Source organism: Bufo gargarizans, chromosome 2, assembly GCF_014858855.1.
Source record: "Bufo gargarizans isolate SCDJY-AF-19 chromosome 2, ASM1485885v1, whole genome shotgun sequence".
In the NCBI taxonomy this organism is placed as follows: Eukaryota; Metazoa; Chordata; class Amphibia; order Anura; family Bufonidae; genus Bufo; species Bufo gargarizans.
In genome coordinates, this window is record NC_058081.1 from 89,419,269 (window position 1) to 89,440,833 (window position 21,565).

Consider the following 21,565-nt stretch of genomic DNA (forward strand, 5'->3'; position numbering starts at 1 on the left):
AACTACATGTAATAGAAAACTACTGCACCAGCTACTTGTAGGTTTTACCAAACAACTATATGGCCACGAGACAGTTCAAAACAAGTTACTATAAAAAGTCCATTCACACGTCCGTGGTGTATTGGGGATCCACCCGGCCGGCACCCCCATAGAACTGCCTATTCTTGTCTGCAATTGCAGCCAAGAATAGGACATGTTGTATTTTTTTACACTGTGTGCTCTTCGCATCCATCCCTGCCCCATTGAGAATGAATGGGTCCGCACCCGTTCCGGATATTGCAGAACGGATGCGGACCCATTCCATGGACGAGTGAATGGAGCCTTAAATGTTGTTGCTGAAAACGTACAGAAATAAATCACTTAAAAACCAAAACGTTAATATGAAAGCTGCAATAAAAGACGCATGAACAAAAAGCTGGATGTATGAAATCATCCGGCTCACTACTTACTATCAAAAAGGGAATATTCCAAAAGACCCAACTTATATCACACAATGTCTAATAATGAGTAAAGTCATGTCCACCTTCACAATTGTCACAACTAGTGTTGAGCGAACTTGTGTTTTAAGTTCGGCGTCTAAAGCTCGAGTTCAGGTTATTGAAGAATCCCATTATGGATTCTAAATTCTAGTTCGTAGTAGCGGAATCCATAACGGGATACTTCGATAACCTGAACCCGAATTTTAGACGCCGAACTTAAAACACAAGTTCGCTCAACACTAGTCACAACGCATCCAAAAAAAACTAAAAAAAAACTTACAAAACAACCTTGTAATAGATCTTGATTAAAAATGTTCTAACATTTTGTTTCTATGTTTCTACAGGAATATGCCTCCATGGTAACAGACAACAAACAAACCTTGTGCAGTCTGATCCTGAAGTCACATTCCCTTTCCAGCTCTCCTCTACTTCTGGTTAGCCCACCGATGTACAGAAGCAAAAAGTAAGGTATAACTAAGAAAGAAGTATGAGACTGCATGTAGGATCATATGCCACAGACGTTTTGTTGTCTGTTACCATAGAGATGCATAGTTTACATAGAAGCAAAAACAGGAAATTTTAAATTACAACCTTTTTAATTTAGTTGCTTGTTTTTAGAGTTGTTGGACCAATAAATAAAGCTTTGTTGGTGAATGTGTATATAACCTGTATTGGAGACGATGGGGACGGGTACACTTCCTCTGCACATTTCTTTACATTTAATTTAGACTGATAAATAATTAAAGATGCACTAATGTAAAAGCCAAACAACCATCTAATGCTATAGATGCCAAGATAAAAATAAATCCTCAGAAGCCCACAGAGAAATACTGTCTCAAAGTCATAATCTAAAAATGAAACATGGTTTTACAGAGAATCCTCTGTCAAGGTCCAACCTAAGATTTTCCTTTTCTTCAAAGGGTTGTGTCAGGATAAAAAGTTATCCTCTATCCACTGGGTAGGGAATAACCAACTAACAGGTAAGGGTCCAATCACTGGGACCTCCAGTAATCATGAGGAGTATCCCATTGCGCCATCCCGACGTACAGCAGACTGAGCATGTGCCCTGCCGTTACATTCTGTATGGGACTGTTGAAGATAGCCAAGTACAATGCTTGACTAATTCCAGCAGTCCCACAGAGAATGGATGAAGCAGCACGGAGCATGGACGACTTTCTGCTCCATCAAGATAGGGGATTGGGACCCCTTTCCTCAGGATCGGTGGAGGTCCCACCGGTCGGACCCTCACGATCAGTTAAGTTATCCCCAGCTAGTGATTCACTCTTAGGTGTCACCACCTCCTCAGGCCCTGCACGAGAGGTAAACCAATGCGGTAGATTTACTAATCCTGTGGAATATTTAGACAGTGTAAACTTAGACCAGACAGGATAAATATGTGTCAAATTTATCACCGTGGCTGATGCTGTATAATAAATTTGGTGCATCTTGCTAGACATGTTAGATCCTTTTGTCTAACTTCACTCCACCTATTAATTGGCTTATGTTGCATCAAAATTACTCTGCACGGTGTGGCATTTAAAGTTGAATCCTTTTTTAAGCTAAGCCATGCCCATTTTACCTACAAGCCACATCCCCTTGTCTTGTGAGACACTAAATGTCTAAAACACATAAATGTACATGGTATATCCACTCGTACATACAATTCTGGCGCATTTAGCTTAGTAAAGCTCCTCCAATATGTTGGTTTTGCCTGTAGTGTTTCTTTATCTTATTATGCATTTGATGATCACTAGGGAAAACGGATAGACAGGTATCTCTGACACCAGTGGTGGCTGGCACACCTGGTCCTTGGCCAATCTTGAGGGCAGTGCACGAGCAGCAAACAGTGCCTAGAGATCTCCATTTTGGAAGTATTCATAATTTGCACACTATGCAACCCACTGCTCACCCTATGTATGGACAGTGAGAGCTTCACTTCTAGGTCTTACAGGAAAAACAGAATGGAATATATACACACACACACTGACCAAAAATATAAACGCAACACTTTCGGTTTTGCTCCCATTTTGCATGAGCTGAACTCAAAGATCTGAAACATTTTCTACATACACAAAAGACCCATTACTCTCAAGTATTGTTTAAAAATCTAAATCTGTATTAGTGAGCACTTCTCCTTTGCCAAGATAATCCATTCCACCTCACAGGTGTGGTATATCAAGGTGCTGATTAGACAGCATGAATATTGCACAGGTGTGCCCTAGACTGCCCACAATACAAGGCCACTAACAAGAACACGCTGTCGTATACGCCAATCCAGAGCATCCCAAACATGCTCAATGGGTGACATGTCCGGTGAGTATGCGGCCATGCAAGAACTGGGATGTTTTCAGCTTCCAGGAATAGTGTACAGATCCTTGCAATATGGGGCCGTGCATTATCATGCTGCAACATGAGGTGATGGTCGTGGATGAATGGCACAACAATGGGCCTCAGGATCTCATCACGGTATCTCTGTGCATTCACAATGCCATCAATAAAATGCACCTCTGTCCGTTGTCCATAACATACGTCTGCCCATACCATAACCCCACCACCACCATGGGACAATCAATCCACAACATTGACATCAGCAAACCGCTCAGCCACACGACGCCACACATGCTGTCTGCCATCTGCCCTGAACAGTGAAAACCGGGACTCATCCATGAACAGAACGCCTCTCCAATGTGCCAGACACCATTGAATGTGAGCATTTGCCCTCTCAAGTCGGTTACGACGACGAACTGCAGTCAGGTCCAGACCCCGATGAGGACGACGAGAATGCAGATGAGCTTCCCTGAGACGGTTTCTGACAGTTTGTACAGAAATTCTTTGGTTATGCAAACCGATTGTTGCTGCAGATGTCCGGGTGGTTGGTCTCAGACGATCATGGAGGTGAACATGCTGGATGTGGAGGTCCTAGGCTGGTGTGGTTACACGTGGTCTGCGGTTGTGAGGCCGGTTGGATGTACTGCCAAATTCTCTGAAACGCCTTTGGAGACGGCTTATGGTAGAGAAATTAACATTCATTGCACGGGCAACAGCTCTGGTAGACATTCCTGCAGTCAGCCTGCCAATTGCAGGCTCCCTCAAACATTGCGACATCTGTGGCATTGTGCGGTGTTCTCAAACTGCACATTTCAGAGTGGCCTTTTATTGAGGGCAGTCTAAGGCACACCTGTGCAATATTCATGCTGTCTAATCAGCACCTTAATATGCCACACCTGTGAGGTGGGATAGATTATCTCGGTAAAGGAGAAGTGCTCACTAACACAGATTTAGACAGATTTGTGAACAATATTTGAGAGTAATGGGTCTTGTGTATGTAGAAAATGTTTCAGATCTTTGAGTTCAGCTCATGCAAAATGGAAGCAAAACCGAAAGTGTTGCGTTACAAATATATATATATATACACACACACACACACAAATACTGCATGAATATACCAAATATGAAAGGTAAAAGTACAGTACGATACCACAGAATGTTCAGTATTACCTGCAGATGCTGGAGCAGAAAGAGTTACTGGAGCAAACTCATCAAGGAGGTCGGCCGCGGGGTTAGACAGAATAGAATAGTCAAGCAAAGAGTCCTCACCGGTGAGGGAGTCTGGAGATTCCAGAGAGCAGCATTAAAAGGAAGGTAAAGTGTTAGAAGCATGGAGGTCAGTCTAGGCAATCACAGGCTTGCTATGGAATAAAATGATGGAATGAAGGATTCAGTATAAATTCCATGCAGTATGGAAATGTGAGCAAATACTCCTATGGCATACTACTACTATTCTTTACACCCTAACTCAGATGCATCAATACATTTTTAGCCTTTTCATTATGGGAATTAGGGGTGGGCGATATGGCCTAAAATCTATATTGCAATATAATTTTAAGCATGTGCGATATATATATCGCGATATATTGTTTTCTATATTTGGGGGGGCGTGTTTAAACTTTTTTTTTTTTTTTTTACTTTTTATTTAATAACTATTAGCCTCCTTAAGGGCTAGAACGTAGAACCCTTGTCATATTCACCCTAATAGAGCTCTATTAGGGTGAATAGGACTTTACACTCTCCCTGCTGCCCTGTGCTTTGTGCACACAACAGCAGGGAGCTGAGTCCCCTCCCCTAAACGGTGCCATCCACAGATCCCCCCTCCCTCCCCTAAACGGTGCCATCCACAGATCCCCCCCTCCCCTAAACGGTGCCATCCACAGATCCCCCCCCCCCTCCCCTAAACAGTGCCATCCACAGATCCTCACCTTCCCCGACGCTCACAGGAATACATTTAAAAACGAATCAGTAACTTTATTAATTGGTGATGTCTTTACTGTATACCTTACTAGGTCTTAGCTCCGGTAACAGCAGGCAGTGCGGGGGGCGGCGCTCACTCACTGACGTCACGCGCCTGCTCCGCCTAGTGGGAGGAGCAGGCGCGTGACGTCAGTGAGTGAGCGTCGCCCGCTTGCACTGCCTGCTGTTACCGGAGCTAAGACGGAGTAAGGTATACAGTAAAGACATCACCAATTAATAAAGTTACTGATTCGTTTTTAAATGTTCTACTGTCAGCGGCGTGGCCCTGTATATTCTAACCCCCAGGCAAGCGTCCCTGTCACCATGGGAACGCCTGGGGGTTAGAATATACCATCGGATTTGAGTTTTCACGCGCTCACTGAGATCGTGAAAACTCAATGATTTACTGTCAGTCCCTCCCCTCCTCTTTTCTCATTGGTTGTCAGCGGCAGCCGCGCACAGTGGGGAGGGAGGGACTTTCTCCTTCTCCTCTGTGCCGACTCAGAAGATGGTTCGCGTAGAGAGCGCGATCATGGCGATATAGGCGATATGCTCAAAATCCATATCGTGGCACAAATTTATATTGCATATCGCCTATATCGCCCACCCCTAATGGGAATCTAGTCATGTGACCTCACATGTGACCAGCAGCTCAGAGCTTACGCTAATGTGTAAACAGGAATTTGGTCTCTTCCCCCACGTGGCTGACTTCTTGTAAACTACAGGATGACATCATCACCAATCAAATCTCTCCTGGCAGCTCTCAGGCCCCGCCCCTCTCCACCCTTCGTGTTCCTCTGTATATCTCTGTATTCTGTTAAAGATCTATGGGGTCATTTATCAAACTGGTGTGAAGTAGAACTGGCTTAGTTGCTCATAGCAAACAAATTCCAGCTTTCATTTTGTCAAAAATGAAAGGTGTAATCCGATTGGTTGCTATGGGCAACTAAGGGTACTTTCACACTAACGTTTTTCTTTTCCGGCATAGAGTTCCGCCACAGGGGCTCTATACCGGAAAAGAACTGATCAGGCATATCCCCATGCATTCTGAATTGAGAGTAATCCGTTCAGGATGCATCAGGATGTCTTCAGTTCAGTCATTTTCACTGATCAGGCAAAAGATAAAACCGCAGCATGCTACGGTTTTATCTCCGGCGAAAAAAACTGAAGACTTGCCTGAACGCCGAATCAGGCGTTTTTTCCCATAGGAATGTATTAGTGCATTCAAAATGCGCAGACCGAAAAAAGGTGAAAAAAATAAATGCCGGATGACCGATCCGGCATTTCAATGCATTTTTTTTTTACTGATTAGGCATTTTTAAGACTTATCAGGATCCTGATCAGTCTTACTAATGCCATCAGTTGGCATACGTTTTCCCGGATCCAGCAGGCAGTTCGGCCACGGAACTGCTTGCCGGTTCACTCTGCTGCAAGTGTGAAAGTAGCCCAAGCCAGTTCTACTTTAAACCAGTTTGATAACTGACCCCAATAATGTCTTCCCTATCTAAAGGAACAGAAGTGGAGATACAGAGCAGGTGAATGTATACAGTGATTAGCTGCAGCCATATAAACCTCCTGACTCACACTTCCTGTACCATCTGTGTTTGTTGACTCTCCAGTGTAGTTTTATGATATGTAGCTTCAGACTAGTCTCCCTGCCTCCGGTTTGTAAGAGCTGACAGGTTAAAGAGAGATGACAAGACACATAGGGCAGACAGGCTCAAACTGCATGACATAGGAAAACATGGTGACCCTGCAGTGTGAGGGGACAGCAGCTCTGTGTCACTAATTTGGCTGACCTTACAAAGGACTCAGAGCAGTGCAGTGAGACTCTGCCCCTTTTGTCTCTGCAAAGCCAGATGTGATGGGAAATGTAGGATTCATTAGAAAAAAAAAAAACATATCGGGGGGATCAGGATGGCAGACAACCTACAAATGGCACACCAAATAAGACAGGTCTTCCTGCACGATATAGGCAAAGATTAAAAATCCTGGCATGCGTCTTTAAGGCTCCCCTACAACAGGGAGACAAAGTGTAACAGAACATATCTTCTTGGGCTGTCAGAGGCTCACATGCAGTCAATGAACCAAAAGGAAATATACTTTATGCTTGATCCTTTTTTAGACTAGCAGTGTCAAGCTTATGAGGCAGCCGCTTCCTGCACATTTGAGGAAAAGGTGGGCCTACAGTTTTCCTAGGTCTATCTTCAACAGGAACAAATGGTTGTAAGTAGTTAGGCAAGAAAAGTCAGTGGTTAGTTAAGAAAAAAAAGAATACATTTCACAGATGACTATACAAAATGACAAGTGTATGAACGGAGATTGCGAGATGGAAATGGTTGAAGACAGAGCACCACTTGGTATATAGACCAGCTTAATGACATCATTCAAAATATATTTCTGTGAACAAAATCAAAGTAAAATAAAAAGAGATTGGATGGCTCACTGTCTGACTATCAGGAATTGGTGCTCTAATAATCAATATGGTTCACCCAAACACAAACAAATCAATGTGGATAGATGATTGGCACTCTATCTCCGGAATCACAATGGAGAACAGGGATAAAGTATATATACTTTATTCTAAATTGTCCACCCAACATAATAAAACACACGCTAATATAATCAATGAAATATAAACCTAATATATAAAAAAGCAGTATATAAAAAAATTCATAGAAGTAGTATAGAACTTGTAGTGTATCTGATCGTACACTATATAGTATGGATGAGAATAATCCAGTATATAGTGGGAATAGTCCCCAAATGATAGAATATGTATCCTTTGAATGGTCCCTTGATGACAAACAGCAATCAATTGATGCGGCAATGTCCGTCCTTGTGACCTTTCATTTGTTTATATATTAAGGTATTGAGGTAAGTATATATTGTAGCGTATATAATGTATATTGGTTACATTGACGGTAAGGCTTACTTATCAGAGACATCTTTCATCAATACTCACTTGTTTGAGACCTATCAAATATCCCTGCTGGTGCTGTGACTGCGATCATTCATATGTGTATAACAACAGTTTCCCCTTTCTCATGCACTTGGGTATAAACCCGCTGACTTACAGTTGGTTGCTGAGGGATCGGGATCTTGGGTAGAAGTTTATATTTCATTGATTATATTTTAGCATGTGTTTTATTATTATATATATTCTTTATCAATATGCCCCATTGTGATTCCGGAGATAGAGTGCCAATCATCTATTCACATATTTCTGAGAACGCTGATCCTTCAGTGAAATGACCTTGGCAAAAAAACTTTCAGCATCTCCATATTGAAAAAGCTGACTATTCTACGACAACATCTAGCACCAACCTGTGCGATTTGATGTAATGGAGTCTGCCTGGGAAGAGAGGCGCTGAGGCATGGGAGGCTCCAGCCCAGGAATGAGGCTTTCCACCACAGGCTCTGCCTTCCCTTGTATGGTGAAGGATAGTAGAAGTGGAGGTCACCAAGTAGAAGAGGGGAGTAGATGACAAAAGTAGAAATGAAACACATGAGAAATCCCAAAGGTTCAGGACCAGACTCAGTATTAGAGATTAGCAGTTGCATATCCCACACAGATAATCTTCAGTTTATACAGCTATCTCTATAATGCCTCATGGATTATACAGTTAAGGGTCTGTCAGCTCAGCAATCCCACAGCAATGTAGCTCAGAAAACCAGAGCTGCAGCCCTTAAGTTCTCAAAATAGTGGGTTCTGTGGCTCACATACCCCAGCTAAGATCTCTTCTGATGCGAATCTGACTTGCGTATTATAGGTCACTGAAACCCCAAATTGTGCTCCATTTTTCTGGTGCACTCAAAAAAAAAAAAACAATCTCCTGTCCGACATCACTGCTATTGATGGAAGCTGCACCTCAAAGACTTCAAATTTGGACCAGAAAGCAAAAAGAAATAGCTGACTGGGGGCAGAGAGCTCTCAGTATTAGGGCTCATTCAGACAGCCGTATGGTGTCCGCAAAAATGCAGATCCGTGCAGACAGTTCAGCATGTCCGCAAAAAAAAAAAAAGAAAAAAAACGGATTGCATTCCGTTTTATTGCTGATCTATAGACTTCAATAGGGCCATGTCCTGATTTTCACTGACAAGTATAGGACATGTTTAATTTTTTTGCTGAGCTGTGCAATGAAAGAAAAGGGCCCCCATAGAAATGAATAGGACAGCATCTAATCCGCAAAAAAACGGATCCGCATTTTTGCGGACAGCATATGGCCGTTTGAATGAGCCCTTACAAGTATTATGTGCAGTGGATGGGCAGAGCAGGAAGTCTGGGAGGTACAATTCCAGCCAATTGCAGCAGAGCAGGAAGTGATGTCACAGAAGGGATTATCATGTTAATAAGTTCTCCTGTACATCCCAGTAACATACAGCCATTGTGTATTTCGTTTGAAGTTAAGGACCTAGTATACAGAGCGCCTTGGGAAATTGCATTTGTGGGGACCAGAGTGAAAGTATTAACAGCCTTGGTATGTACAGTTAGTTTTATTTCCGTGTCCCTCCAGGCACTGTTCATCGAGGAACGTCTATGAAAAGCGACTATTAAAACGCATTAAAGAACACATTTTGTACACAAAACTAAGAGAATCCAGAAAGCGGCCGTGATTTCCAAATTTTTCTTTGAGTGCCATGATAATAAACATGATAATAAACAACATTACAACTCTGGCTACCTCACAACCAGCATGGTGGAAATAAGGATTTGAAGACTTAGGCCAAACATCGTGGTTTCCTTAGCAGTCTTTTTTCTCCCTCAAAAATATAATAGATCCCTGCACCATGAACAAGGAAACCATTTTATAATGAAACTCAACCTTTCCTTAAAGTGGTAATCCAGAATTTTACTATTGATGACCTATTGTGCATTAATTAGAAAGGGACCCATTAATTACAAAGAGACTCATGCCGAACACTCACTGGACATCAGATGGCTGCCCCACCAGCCAGACTACCTAGGTTACAGTTGCATCTCTTCATACTCTATTAGGTAGATTAATATGCCTGGGCAACCTCTTTAAGACTACTTGTGTTTTCATGCAGTACTGGGGTGGTACTGGCTCACTGAAGAGACTTAGTGGTGTATGGAGATAGGTCATTAGTATCTGATCAGAGGGGGTCAGACACCTGGGACCCCGCCAATAAGCTGTTTGAGAAGGCACCAGCACTGGCAGTAGCGCAGTGGCCTTCTCCCTGCTCACCAAGAATAGCACCGTACATTGTACAGCGGCTTTGCTTTGTATAGCAGCTCAGCTCCCTTCATTTCAATGGGGCTGAGCTACGCCAGGCCATATGACTGATGAACGTGACGTCACATACCCTAGGAAAAGCTGCAAGAAGGCCGAGACGCTACTGCAAGCACTGGTCCCTCCTCAAACAGCTGATTAGTGGGGGTCCCGGGTGTTGCACCTCCACCAAACTGATACTGATGGCCTTAAATGGCCATTCTACATGGGTAAATAGTAGCCAAACAAGCTCCTATCCTTAGACAGCACTATTTGGGGGTTCTTACTCCTCATCAATACATAGCAGCGTATTGGCTGGATGAATGACATGCCTCACATCCAGCTCAGGGAAGCACAGGCTCTCATTGAGGAGACTCAGTACTGTATGGAGACTTCTTTTCAGGCAATGTTCCATTGGGGGGGAAAAAAAGCACATTTAATGTAACTGACCACACAAGGTTAACTACTGTGGTCTGATGTGGTCAGTGATAGGACTACCAGCATCATGAATATGACGTCCTATTGCCCAGTAAGAGGGGAAGGGGTTGCTGGGAGTTGAATCCTCGCCAATCTGATATTATTGACCAATCCTGAGAAAAAGCCATCAATATAAAAATTTTGGAGAAACCCTTTAATTACTAGCAACGTGAATATTCAAATACAGGAGTTCTATATTTGGCAGTATTTCTACGACATTGCTAGAGCATTACGTCTTCACCAGCCTCTGAGATGATTCATTATCTATATAACACATCCCGAACACAAAGTGAACATCACAGGTCAGGAGCTTATCAGAGAAACAGTACATATCTGCCAGACATTTAATATGTGGCATTTAGCACAAGTTCACTGCTGACATTATTCAGCGGAAATGTGCTCTCTCTAAAGATCACACTGTAAGAAATAAAAGTCTTCCTTCATAATAGAGGCAAGTGTAAGTCGCTGTTCAAACCTGACAAGGGAGCCATGAGAGAATTATCTTACTAGAAAAGGTCATTCCTTTGTAATATATGAGCTGTTTCGTGACTTCTACAACACAATGCTGGACAGCTGATGCCTCTATTTGGCAGATATACGGTTTCGCTTTTCAGTTGGCCCATCAAGGGTATTAGTAGTAGCAGCCTGTGGATTTTTTGCTCCTTATCTCTGCTCTCTGACCCTATAAACACTCATTATAGCTTAGTTCTTACTGATTAGAATGTGGCTTAAATAAGTGTTTATGACCTCTAAGAAGTTTAGAGATGAGGTTTATTAGATGACCACACAAAGGGAAAGTAGTATGCACACAGCTAGAAAAACAGTTAACCCTTTGTGACAGAATGGCTCAATATTTTTAATAAAGGCCAATTAAAAATAAGATTTTTAGCCAAAAATGAGTAAAATGCGATCTTAAACAAAGATTACCTCCAAAGGTGTACCTAGCCTTTAATGTCCTTTTTTTTATCGAAGTACACATTTGTATTATTACTTTTACAATATTGATCCAGAAAGTGTTTCTCTGGTTACCATCTGTATAGTAGTGCCCGCCTTGTATGTGTATTTCGGACACTTCAATATTCAGATATTTTTGGCGCAATTGTGTAGAAGAAAACTATTGAACTGTATAGATATGCAGGAAAAATGGAAAAACCATAAGTGCCCCTCTTTGACCTTCCAAATAATTGGGAGGTTTGCTCTATGTAGTGATCTCAATGTTTATTGCCCCCCCCCCCCCCTAAAAAAACAACACAGCTTTTGATCCATATGCAAATTACAATAAAAGGGGCTGCACCCATCGGCAACAGAGCCCAGCTGCTCCCATTTGAATTAAGCCCTGCTCCTCCCGTTTGCGCCTTTACTCCACCTCCCTCCGTTCCTGGCGTCATCTAACCACCACTTGAAATTTAGCGCAGGTGCATACCTTAGCTCTGTTTGCACATGCGCTGTCTGTGCCCTTCTGTGGGAAGCAGCATCAACAACTGAACTGCACATGTGTTCAGTTCAGTGAACCTGGAAGAAGAGATCACACACAGACGAGATGTGCAACTGCGTGAGATTTCCAATGGTGACCTGATGACATCAGGAGCGGAGGGAGGTGGAGTAAAAGGTGCAGAGGGGAAGAGCGGGACTTAATTCAAATGGGAACAGCGGATATACATCATTGACAGGTACAGCCCCTTGGGTTCTTTTGTACCAATTTGCATATGGATCAAATGCTGTTTTTTTGGTGGGCAATAAACATCAAGAACAGCATATAACGGTATGTTTGGGATTGGCATATGAGAACAATAGTGCATCAGGAATAGTTTAAAACCATACAGGAGTGGTGACAGACTCCCTTTAAAGTTGTGTAACTGTATATTATACAACTACAACTATGTAGATATAAGACTAAAGAATTCCTTTAAAAACCCTAAGGAACATAAAGGGCATGTAAACTTTTGCAACCATTGTTACATTAAAAAAAAAACTTCATAATTTGTTTTCATTAATAAAATATATTCCGTTTTGTATCTACAGCTGCTATATAGACTCATGTGTCTCCATGGTAACAGACTACAAACAAATCCTGTGTAGTCTAATCATGCAGTCATGTTACTCCACTCAATCTGTCTACTCTACTTTCTTTATCTTAGAAGAAAAGAAAAAAATATGGAAGAGTTGCTTATAGTCTGCACGGGTTGCTTGTAGTCTGCACAGGAGGATATTTTTCAAAGACAATATATATATATATAAAAAATTATTGTAAAAGCTCAAACAGGCAAAAGTTGTAGGTTTTTTTTTTTTGCACTTTTCTCTAACTATTCCTGTCTTTTAAAGCATGGTTTCAACACACAAAATGGTTGCCGGTACTGTGAAGTCATACATTAACCTCTCATATATAATCATTAAGTTATATGCTGCCCCATCCCTCAGGTCTTTACCATTCACAGCCTCAGAGGTGCTCCCAAAAGGATCTGCCAGCTGAACAAGGTGAGGAAGCAAAAGCTGCGGCTCTGGAGATTTGAGACCCTCAATCAATTTCTCTGGGTGAAGCAGGAAGAAAAAAAGATAACAAAGTAGGATAACAAAAGAACATTTCATAAAGGACAAGCAAAGCTTAGGGCACAGCATGCAGGTGAAAGGCAGAAAAACTGCTGCAGGTGGCAGATAAGGGGTGCTCGGCACAGCCATCTCCAAAGAGTCCCTTGAATTTTGATGGCATCTACACTGTGTACACAATTGTTATGAAAGTGAATATTTTGACCATATAATTTTTATGCATATTTTCCAACTCCAAGCTGTATAAACTTGAATGCTTATTAGACTGAAGCATATCAGGTGATGTGTATTTATGTAATGAGGAAGGATATGGCCTAAGGAGATCAAGGCTGTGCATAATTATTAGGCAAAATGAAAAAAAAAAAAAAAAGATTGAATTGACTCTGAAAATTCAAAAAAGTCTTTGCAGTACTCTTGAAATTGCTAGGATAAGGTGGTGTGATCACAGAACCATCAAATGTTTCTTTGTAATAGTCAACAGCGTTTCAAGAAACTTGTTGAAAAAATTAACTGCCAAAGATAAGATAAGAATCAAACGTGAAGCGACCAGGAACCCGTTATACTCCAGTGCTGTCATATTCCAGAACTGCAACCTCCCTCTAGTGCCCATTACAAGGTGTTCAGTGCTCAGAGACATGGTCTCTGAGCACTGAACACTCAATCACCACTGAACAAGGCACAGAAGTTGATACGTCAAGGCTGGGCCAAGAAATATCTGAAGACAGATTTTTCAAACGTTTTATGGAATGATGACATGAGGGTGACTCTTAACAGACCAGACGGATGGGCTCATGGCCGGATCAGTAACGGGCAAAGAGCTTGACTTCGACTCACGGGTCAGCAAGGTGGAGGTGGGGACAATTTCTTCAAACAGTGCTACAGGAAAAAGTCTGCATCTTTCAAGAAACTATTATTTTTATGCAGGACAATGCTGTATCGCATGCATCGAAGTCCTCCACTCCATGGCTAGCCAGTAAAGACCTTAAAGGCTATATACACCTGTGTTAGCATTTTTTTTTTTTTATTGTTGCATTGTACTCAATTTTTCAATTGGTCTTTATTAACAATTTTCAACCCCTTTCTCTGTACAGCCTTGAGATTCTCTAGTAGCAGGATCTATGTTGTTACTCTTTCCAATCAGGCAGCACGGCTGATGGCTCCTTATCTGTGACCTCCTAAATACTCATTTTATCTCAGTTCTTATCCTACTGCTAAGAATATGGCTTGAATAAGTGTTTATGAGCTGTTAGTAACAAAGTAAAAGTAAGATTCATACAAGACATACAGTTCACACTTTGTGACAGAACGGCTAAATATTTTTAATAAAGACCAATTGAAAAAAAATGACTTTTAGCCTAAAATGGAGTAAAAAGCAATCATAAAAAAGAACTATTGTCCCGAAGGTGTACATAGCCTTTAAAGATGAAAGAATAATGGCATGGCCCCCTTACTCACAGAACATAAACCCTATTCCGAACTTGTGGGTCCTTCTTTAAAGGGAGATTTACAATGAAGGAAAACAGTCCACCTCTCTGAATAGTGTCTGGGAGGCAGCGGTAGCTGCTGCACAAAAAGTTGATTGTCAACAGATTAAGAAACTGACAGACTTCATGGATGGAAGGCTTATGACTGTTACTGAAAAGAAGAGGGAGTATATTGGCCACTGATTTTTATTGGGGACATGTCATACATTTTTATTTAGTTCTCAATTTCAGCGTATGTTACTGCTGCAGCAGCATTATGCGTAAAGCAATCTTTAGTTTCTTCACATACCACTGTTTTCCTTCAGCTGTTCCCTTAGTTATGGCTGTTTTGAACCCTACAATATGAGAATCTTCTCAAAATGGCTCCTCTGCTAGTTTTCCAAGGCCTGCTTTCCTACATCTTAAACACTTGCTTTAGTCAGCAGCTTCCTGCCAGCCAATCAGATTGGATTACTGAGACACACCTTCTCACTCTGAAGCCTAATGCAGGCATGCAGTGTGCATTGTGTGTCTTCTGTTTACACTAAAGGGAAGACAGACAAGCCCTAGCAACGGTCTTTTAAGGGACATTAATGAAAGCTGTTACTATAAGGTAATTACACATCTTTTGACAATTATTGACAGACTAATAAACTAGCAAATAAAAAAAATATATGACAGTTACACTTGAAATATTCAGGTTTAAGGTGTATTAAAGGGATACCAACAATTAATGAATGGGAGAATTTGACTAGACTATCGTTGGCTAGAGAGGAATTTCATTTGGTATCAATTAAGAAAAAACATATATTTACCCAAAAATGGCAGAAATGGTTGCGTTAGCGAATTTGGCTGGTGGTGGACCTGGGGGGCGGGAGGGGCGGATGCGGGGAAGAAAGAGGATGGAGAATGAAGGAAATTTTTCCTTCTCTTTTTTTTTTTTTCTCCCTCCTCCAGAAGAGGACTAAGCAACGGGGGATGCACAATGGAGTATGTAATTGTATACTGTTAAAAAAAATAAAAATTATATATATATATATATATATATATATATATATATATATATATACACATACATATACACACACATAATATAAGTTTTTTGTAATGTAATTGTAATGAATAGCAAAATGGAAAAAAGACATATTTTTGTCTTTATATGATGTAATGAAGAAAATCAATAAAGATTACATAAGAAAAAAAATAAATAAATAATAAAGTGTATTAAAGGGGTTTTCCCATCTCAGACAATGGGGGCATATTGCTAGTATATGCCCCCTATTGTCTGATGGGTGCGGAACCCACCGCTGGGACCCGCACCTACAATGAGATCGGAGCCGGGAAAAGAACAGAGGGTGCCTTGTGGATGCGCAGCCGCCCTCCATTCATTCATTTCTACGGGGCCGCCGAAAATAGCCGATCGCTGGCTCAGCTATTGCCGTCTGCCCCATAGAAATGAATGGGAGCATGGGCCGCGCATTCACTTCTATGAAAGCAGCACTTGGTGGTGGAAGGACCCCGGGGTCCTCCAGCCACAGCGCTCCCCGCTTCGTTCTCGTTGTCCCAGGGGTGGGACACGCACCTATCAGACAATTGGGGCATATCCTAGCGATATGCCCCCATTGTCTGAGATGGGAATACCCCTTTAACATTTTAGATGGACAGACAGCACTGTAGTTCAATAATAAAAATTAATCCTCAAATATCCAACTTGCCTAATAATTGTGCACACAGTCTAGTAATCTCATAGTGAAAATATCCAGATAAAGCAGATCATCAGCAAATAGGGTCAATTTTACATAAGCATGTTTGCATCTGTGTCAAAGCGTATCTACGAAGGCAGGCTTGCTGAGGCAATCATAATCTATGGGGCCGTATACATGGTCATACAAAACATGCATTAAAGTCTATCCGTATGTCATCTGTATTACATCAATACAATTACAATGGTCATTGGCTCCCTGTATAGACTGAAAGAATAGAACTCTAAAAATTGGTACTCATGGATGTTTTTGCTTAAAGATTTGAACAAAACAAGAAATAGCGTGCAATAATAGAGGTGATACTATAATAATAATAATAAAATGTATTTATATAGCGCCACCATATTCCGCAGCGCTTTACAAATTCATAGGGTTCATGTACGAAACAAAACTAACTGGCTAATATGCAACGGAAACACTAGGAGTCAGGGCCCTGCTCGCAAGAGCTTACAATCTATGAGGTACACTAGTTTAAATACACAAAAAAAAAAAAAAAAAAGAAAACAATACTGTAAATACTTTAACGTGATTCATGTCTCCTGACTAAAACTGTTCATGTGCTTGTACTGCATGCTGAATAGAAGACACAGGCTAAAATTTCTACAGACGTAGCAGAGCAGAATATGTTAACACTTTCTTTTGTAAACCTGGATAAGCCTCTATTGGAGTAGGTTTACCTGTGGAAATCCACAAATACATGACCAAATGACAGAACTAGCCCTGCTACATCTGTATGACTAGATGTCATAGCCTTTGATAAGAAGACCATGCCCTGATGTCAGTCAGCACAAAAAGACAACAGAAATGCATCAACATCACCGTGTCCATACACCTTGGCTAGCTGTCGGCTAACATCTATGCCTCCTAAGATCCCCCAAATGCATGCATGTCCTGTTTGGCCAAGTGTGCATGCGTTCTCAATAGGCACACTGCCCGACACCTCTGGCAGGAGTTTGAGTCAGGTGAGAAGAGGGGATTGGGCATGTTGAAGTCAAACTTGCCAGATGTCAGGGAAGGACTGGTCACCTCCTTACATATTAGATGGTTAGCAGACCTTTTGAAAATCAATGGGTTTAGCCAGTGTTCATCTAATGTGTATGGTATCACCAACATTAACTATACTGTCAGCAAATATAAAATATTGCATGTATATGACACATTCCCATAATTTTTTTCTTGTGTTCCCTTTTTTTTTTTTACCCTGTGCAATATAGAAATAAAATCAGCTGGAGACCATCAACATGCAGTCTAGCCGCTTCCGACTTATCTTTGGCCTGTTGCACACTGACGTTACTCGTTCCGACAGGGTAGTAGCCTGCCGTAATGACCGTGTACAGCCGCGCGCTGCCTGAAGTCCACCCGGCCTCATTCACTATAATGGTGACTGGTGGAGATCAGTCCGCAGCACAGCAACTATGCCGAGAGGCGGCTGGACAAATGGGGCCAGGCAGACTTCAGACACTGCACGGCTGTACATGGTAGTTGCAGATCCGGCATGCTGTTCCCCTGCCTGAACGAGTAACGCCAGTGTGAAACAGGCCTTTATTATAACTTGATGACTCTTAGTCATGAATATTTATACAGGATGAATACCCATTATCACGGGTTATGGCACTAACTGAAAAAAAAATGCAGACAGCACATCCACTGCATCAGTATTCAGCAGATCTGCAAATCTGATACAGTCGTGTGCATGAAGTCTGAAAATGTAAACCGCAAAAAGAAACCGAAACATCAGCCGTTCGAAAACATGGGCAGGGGGTAGCAAGAAGGGCCGCCACCTCCGGCAGTCCCACACAGTTACTATAATTTACACCAGGAACTAGCATGAATTAAAGCACAAATCTACACCAGCTCATATAGACTAGATTTTCTAGTGCACGGATGGCCAGGAAATGTGCCAAATTTCTGAAGAGGCCTGTGCATTTACTCCAGTGCATTTTCTTTAAAATTAATACTAGTGAATGAAACGGCAGTCTAAATTAATTGCCCCTATTGTCTTCAGAATGTACTTGAACTGTTCTAATGCTGTGCTCTTAAAGGGGCTGCCCTAAGACCGTCTGTTGGATATGTGCCAAGCTTGGAAGAACCCCTTTTAACGTGCCACCCAATGTATCAGTATAATAGCTTGGTGGTTAGAACTGGTGCCTTGCAGCACTAAAGATCTGAGTTTGAATCCAGCCATGCGCAACACCTGCATGGAGTTTTTCTGGTGGCTCCGGTTTCCTCACAAACTCTGAAAACATACAGATAGCCTTCTTCGCATACATTTGATACTTTTTCTGCTATATTTGCCTAAAAATCGCACTATGGGGTCAGGAAAAGTATTCTAGGACTGTTAAATGATTTGCCTCCACCCTCTTTGAACACCATGAAATCGTTCCATCCCTACTGTAAAAACAAAAGACAGCACAGTGGTTTTGAGGAAAACTGGGATTTCAGCAAACACTAGATGGGAAGCACTGGTGTATCAATAGCAAAAATAGTGAGAAATGTTCCCTTTTCTGGTGGCTCTGTTATTACCTGGAGTTTCAGAGATAGGAAGAGGTAAGAAGGGGTCAGGAGTTTTATGCAGCGGAGGACTGGGATCCTGACCCTGCAAGTCAACAGGTTTATCCACAGCTGGGTCCCAGAAAGGGATGAAATAAAGAGGAGAAAAGAAATAGGAGAATGGTAAGACAAGTAAGAAGACAGAAGAAAATTTGCAGACACACACTAATAGTCCCCAAGATCTAGTTGTCTCAGTGGTAACTGGTAAAGGGTTGTCAATAACTATGGAGGCGCAAGGATCAAGGGAGCGTCTACATGCTTGTGTCTGTGGTCACATCTCAAAGGATGCATCTGTTTACATTGAATTCTCAGTACAGAACTAAGAGGGTCATTTATAAACAGATACACAATATATTGCGGCGGAATCTGCGACTTTTCCCCGCTCATGTCTAAAAAAGGGGGCGTGGGGAAGGGGACGGGCCAGTCTCATTCATCATTTTCTACACCTGGTTTAGGCGTAGAAAATGGTCTAAATATAAAAGACAGCAAGGAAGCTGTCTTACATTTAGAATCGGTGGTGTACACGCCTCTACATCACTTCGGCAGATCCACCGCCAGAGCAGGGGCTTATTAGAACGGCGTCTAAAATGCCTGTCTTCATAAATGTGCCCCTTAGTCCTTGCAACTGGATGAATGGGTGCCAATAAGCAACCCTTGTTGCCTCCTCCCCAAAATCTCCAACTCTAATTCTGCCATTGCAGACCTTAAGAACTGGAAGTAATACAGGTGTAGCCCATGTGCTGTCATTTTCTTTCACTGACCCATTGAATTGAATGGATCAGTCCTGTGCGAAACATGGATGACGATAGAAAATGCCTTCATTTTTCCTTACAAACAGATGCTCACTGAAAAATCAAGCTCATGGGCATATATACTGTATATACTCAGTAAAATGAATGGGTCAATGCTCACTCCGGATGCTGGCCAATGTAAAAACAAAACGCATCTGGACGGACACATTGCTAGTGTAAAATTAGCCTTATAGCCAACAATGGGATTCTATCAATTACAAATCATTCAGCTGTATAGCAGCAGGTGGGGGGTAGACCTCTACTGCCCTCTGATGGGGACAGAACAGGATGAACCTAACGCGTTAATTTTGAGATCATGTTCCCACTAATTTCTTACTATCCTTGTACGTAATGCCCGTGATCACTGTAGGTTACTGAAGGTTTACTGAGAATGTAAATCATCAAGAAAGACATGCTAGGGGGGAATATTAGGCATTGTGGTGCGGGACTATGTTCTAAATAAGAACAGTCATTAGGGCACAGTTTTCCTACGTTACTAAAAATTCAATACACACTTAGAAATAAAATGTAATTAGTCACCTGCTCCACCAGAAAACAGAGAAGGTCCAAAAGCATCAGCTTGTGAGACAGCAGGGGGCGCTGGGAAGCCAGACAGAAGATCCTCTGCAGAGCTGCTTAATTGCTCTGGGGGTTTACCTAGGGAGACCATGGAAATATGTAAAAGACCAGACAGGACATAGTCACCCAAAAGGTAACCTCACACCACACTGTGATCAACTGGGGGCTAGAAACATCAGTGAGACATCTCTCCGAATCAAAACAAGGATTACGTCAAGGATCACGCCAATGACCAATAGATAAATAATAGACATGGATAATCCTGACAGCTTTATTCTCGGCAGCAGAGATGGTGCTGTTTTAGTTCAGAAGCCTCACTACTGTTAAGATTATGGAACTGCCAGGCACAGTCCTTGGCACCATCTCCCGCAGTCCCATAGAAGTGAATGGAGTGGTGGTTACGTATGCTTACTATCACTCCATTCATATAGGCGACTCCAGGCCTCCTGTTCATTGGAAGTCCCAGTGGTTGGTTCCCCAGCAATCTTACACTTAATCCCTATCCTATGGATAGTGGCTACGAGTTGTTAGTGGGAAAACACCTTTAAGGGCACATTTAAAAATGTAATTAAAAAAATAATTGAACAAACAACTACCGTATTTTCCACTTTATAAGACACACCTTTTTCCCCCAAAAGTGGGGGGAAAATGGCAGTGCATCTTATAAAGAGAATACTAGTGAGGGCTTTGATTATGGAAGTGCCCACTAGTATATAGAGGGCGCTGCTAGAGCTGTATATACTCACTGCTCCCTGGTCTTCTTCTGGGCACTATGCTGTGTCCTGACTGCATACACCATCAGGACACAATGTGAAAACCTTGACCTGACGCAATCAGCAGCGCGAAACTTAAAAGACCAGGGATCAGTGAGTGCAGGAGAGACTGCCGGACCTGCAGAGTGGCAGTGGAGTAGGAGAGGTAAGCTACTGTAATTTATTTATTTTAATTCTGAGTTCTGATATGGGGGTCTGATCTGAGCGCTGATATATAGGGGTCTGATCTGAGGTCTGATATAGGGGTCTGATCTGAGCTCCGATATAGGGGTCTGATCTGAGTTCTGATATAGGGGTCTGATCTGAGCTCTGATATAGGGGTCTGATCTGAGCTCTGATATAGGGGTCTGATCTGAGCTCTGATATATAGGGGTCTGATCTGAGATCTGATGTCTGATCGTGGGGATATGATCTCAGGTCTGATATGGGAAAGTGATCTCAGGTCCGATGATGATTGGGGTCTAATTTGGAGGCCTGATGAAAATTGAGGGTCTGTTCTTATTTTCCTCCACTAAAACTTAGGTGCCTCTGATCAGGTGCCTCCTATAAAGCGAAAAATACGGTAAATATATAAATAAGCAAAAGTACAACAATATCATACATAATAAAAATAAAAGTGCCAAAA

The 21,565-nt window shown here is 42.0% G+C and overlaps 1 protein-coding gene across 13 annotated transcripts in view; it reads right to left on the bottom strand.

Annotated features, from left to right (window-relative positions):
* The window catches only part of AAK1 (AP2 associated kinase 1), a 121,465-nt gene that overhangs the window by 21,726 nt on the left and 78,174 nt on the right, over positions 1-21,565 (bottom strand). For 4 of the 13 annotated variants that reach the window (XM_044279272.1, XM_044279273.1, XM_044279282.1 and 1 more), the window contains exons 15-19: positions 20,129-20,245; positions 18,771-18,869; positions 12,904-13,005; positions 8,094-8,195; positions 3,978-4,088 (exon numbers count right to left, since the gene is read on the bottom strand). In XM_044279272.1, coding sequence (XP_044135207.1) covers positions 3,978-4,088; positions 8,094-8,195; positions 12,904-13,005; positions 18,771-18,869; positions 20,129-20,245 — 531 coding nt within the window. The remainder of the gene's footprint in view (positions 1-3,977; positions 4,089-8,093; positions 8,196-12,903; positions 13,006-18,770; positions 18,870-20,128; positions 20,246-21,565) is intronic. The other 9 variants (XM_044279275.1, XM_044279284.1, XM_044279285.1 and 6 more) reach the window with 6 other exon arrangements.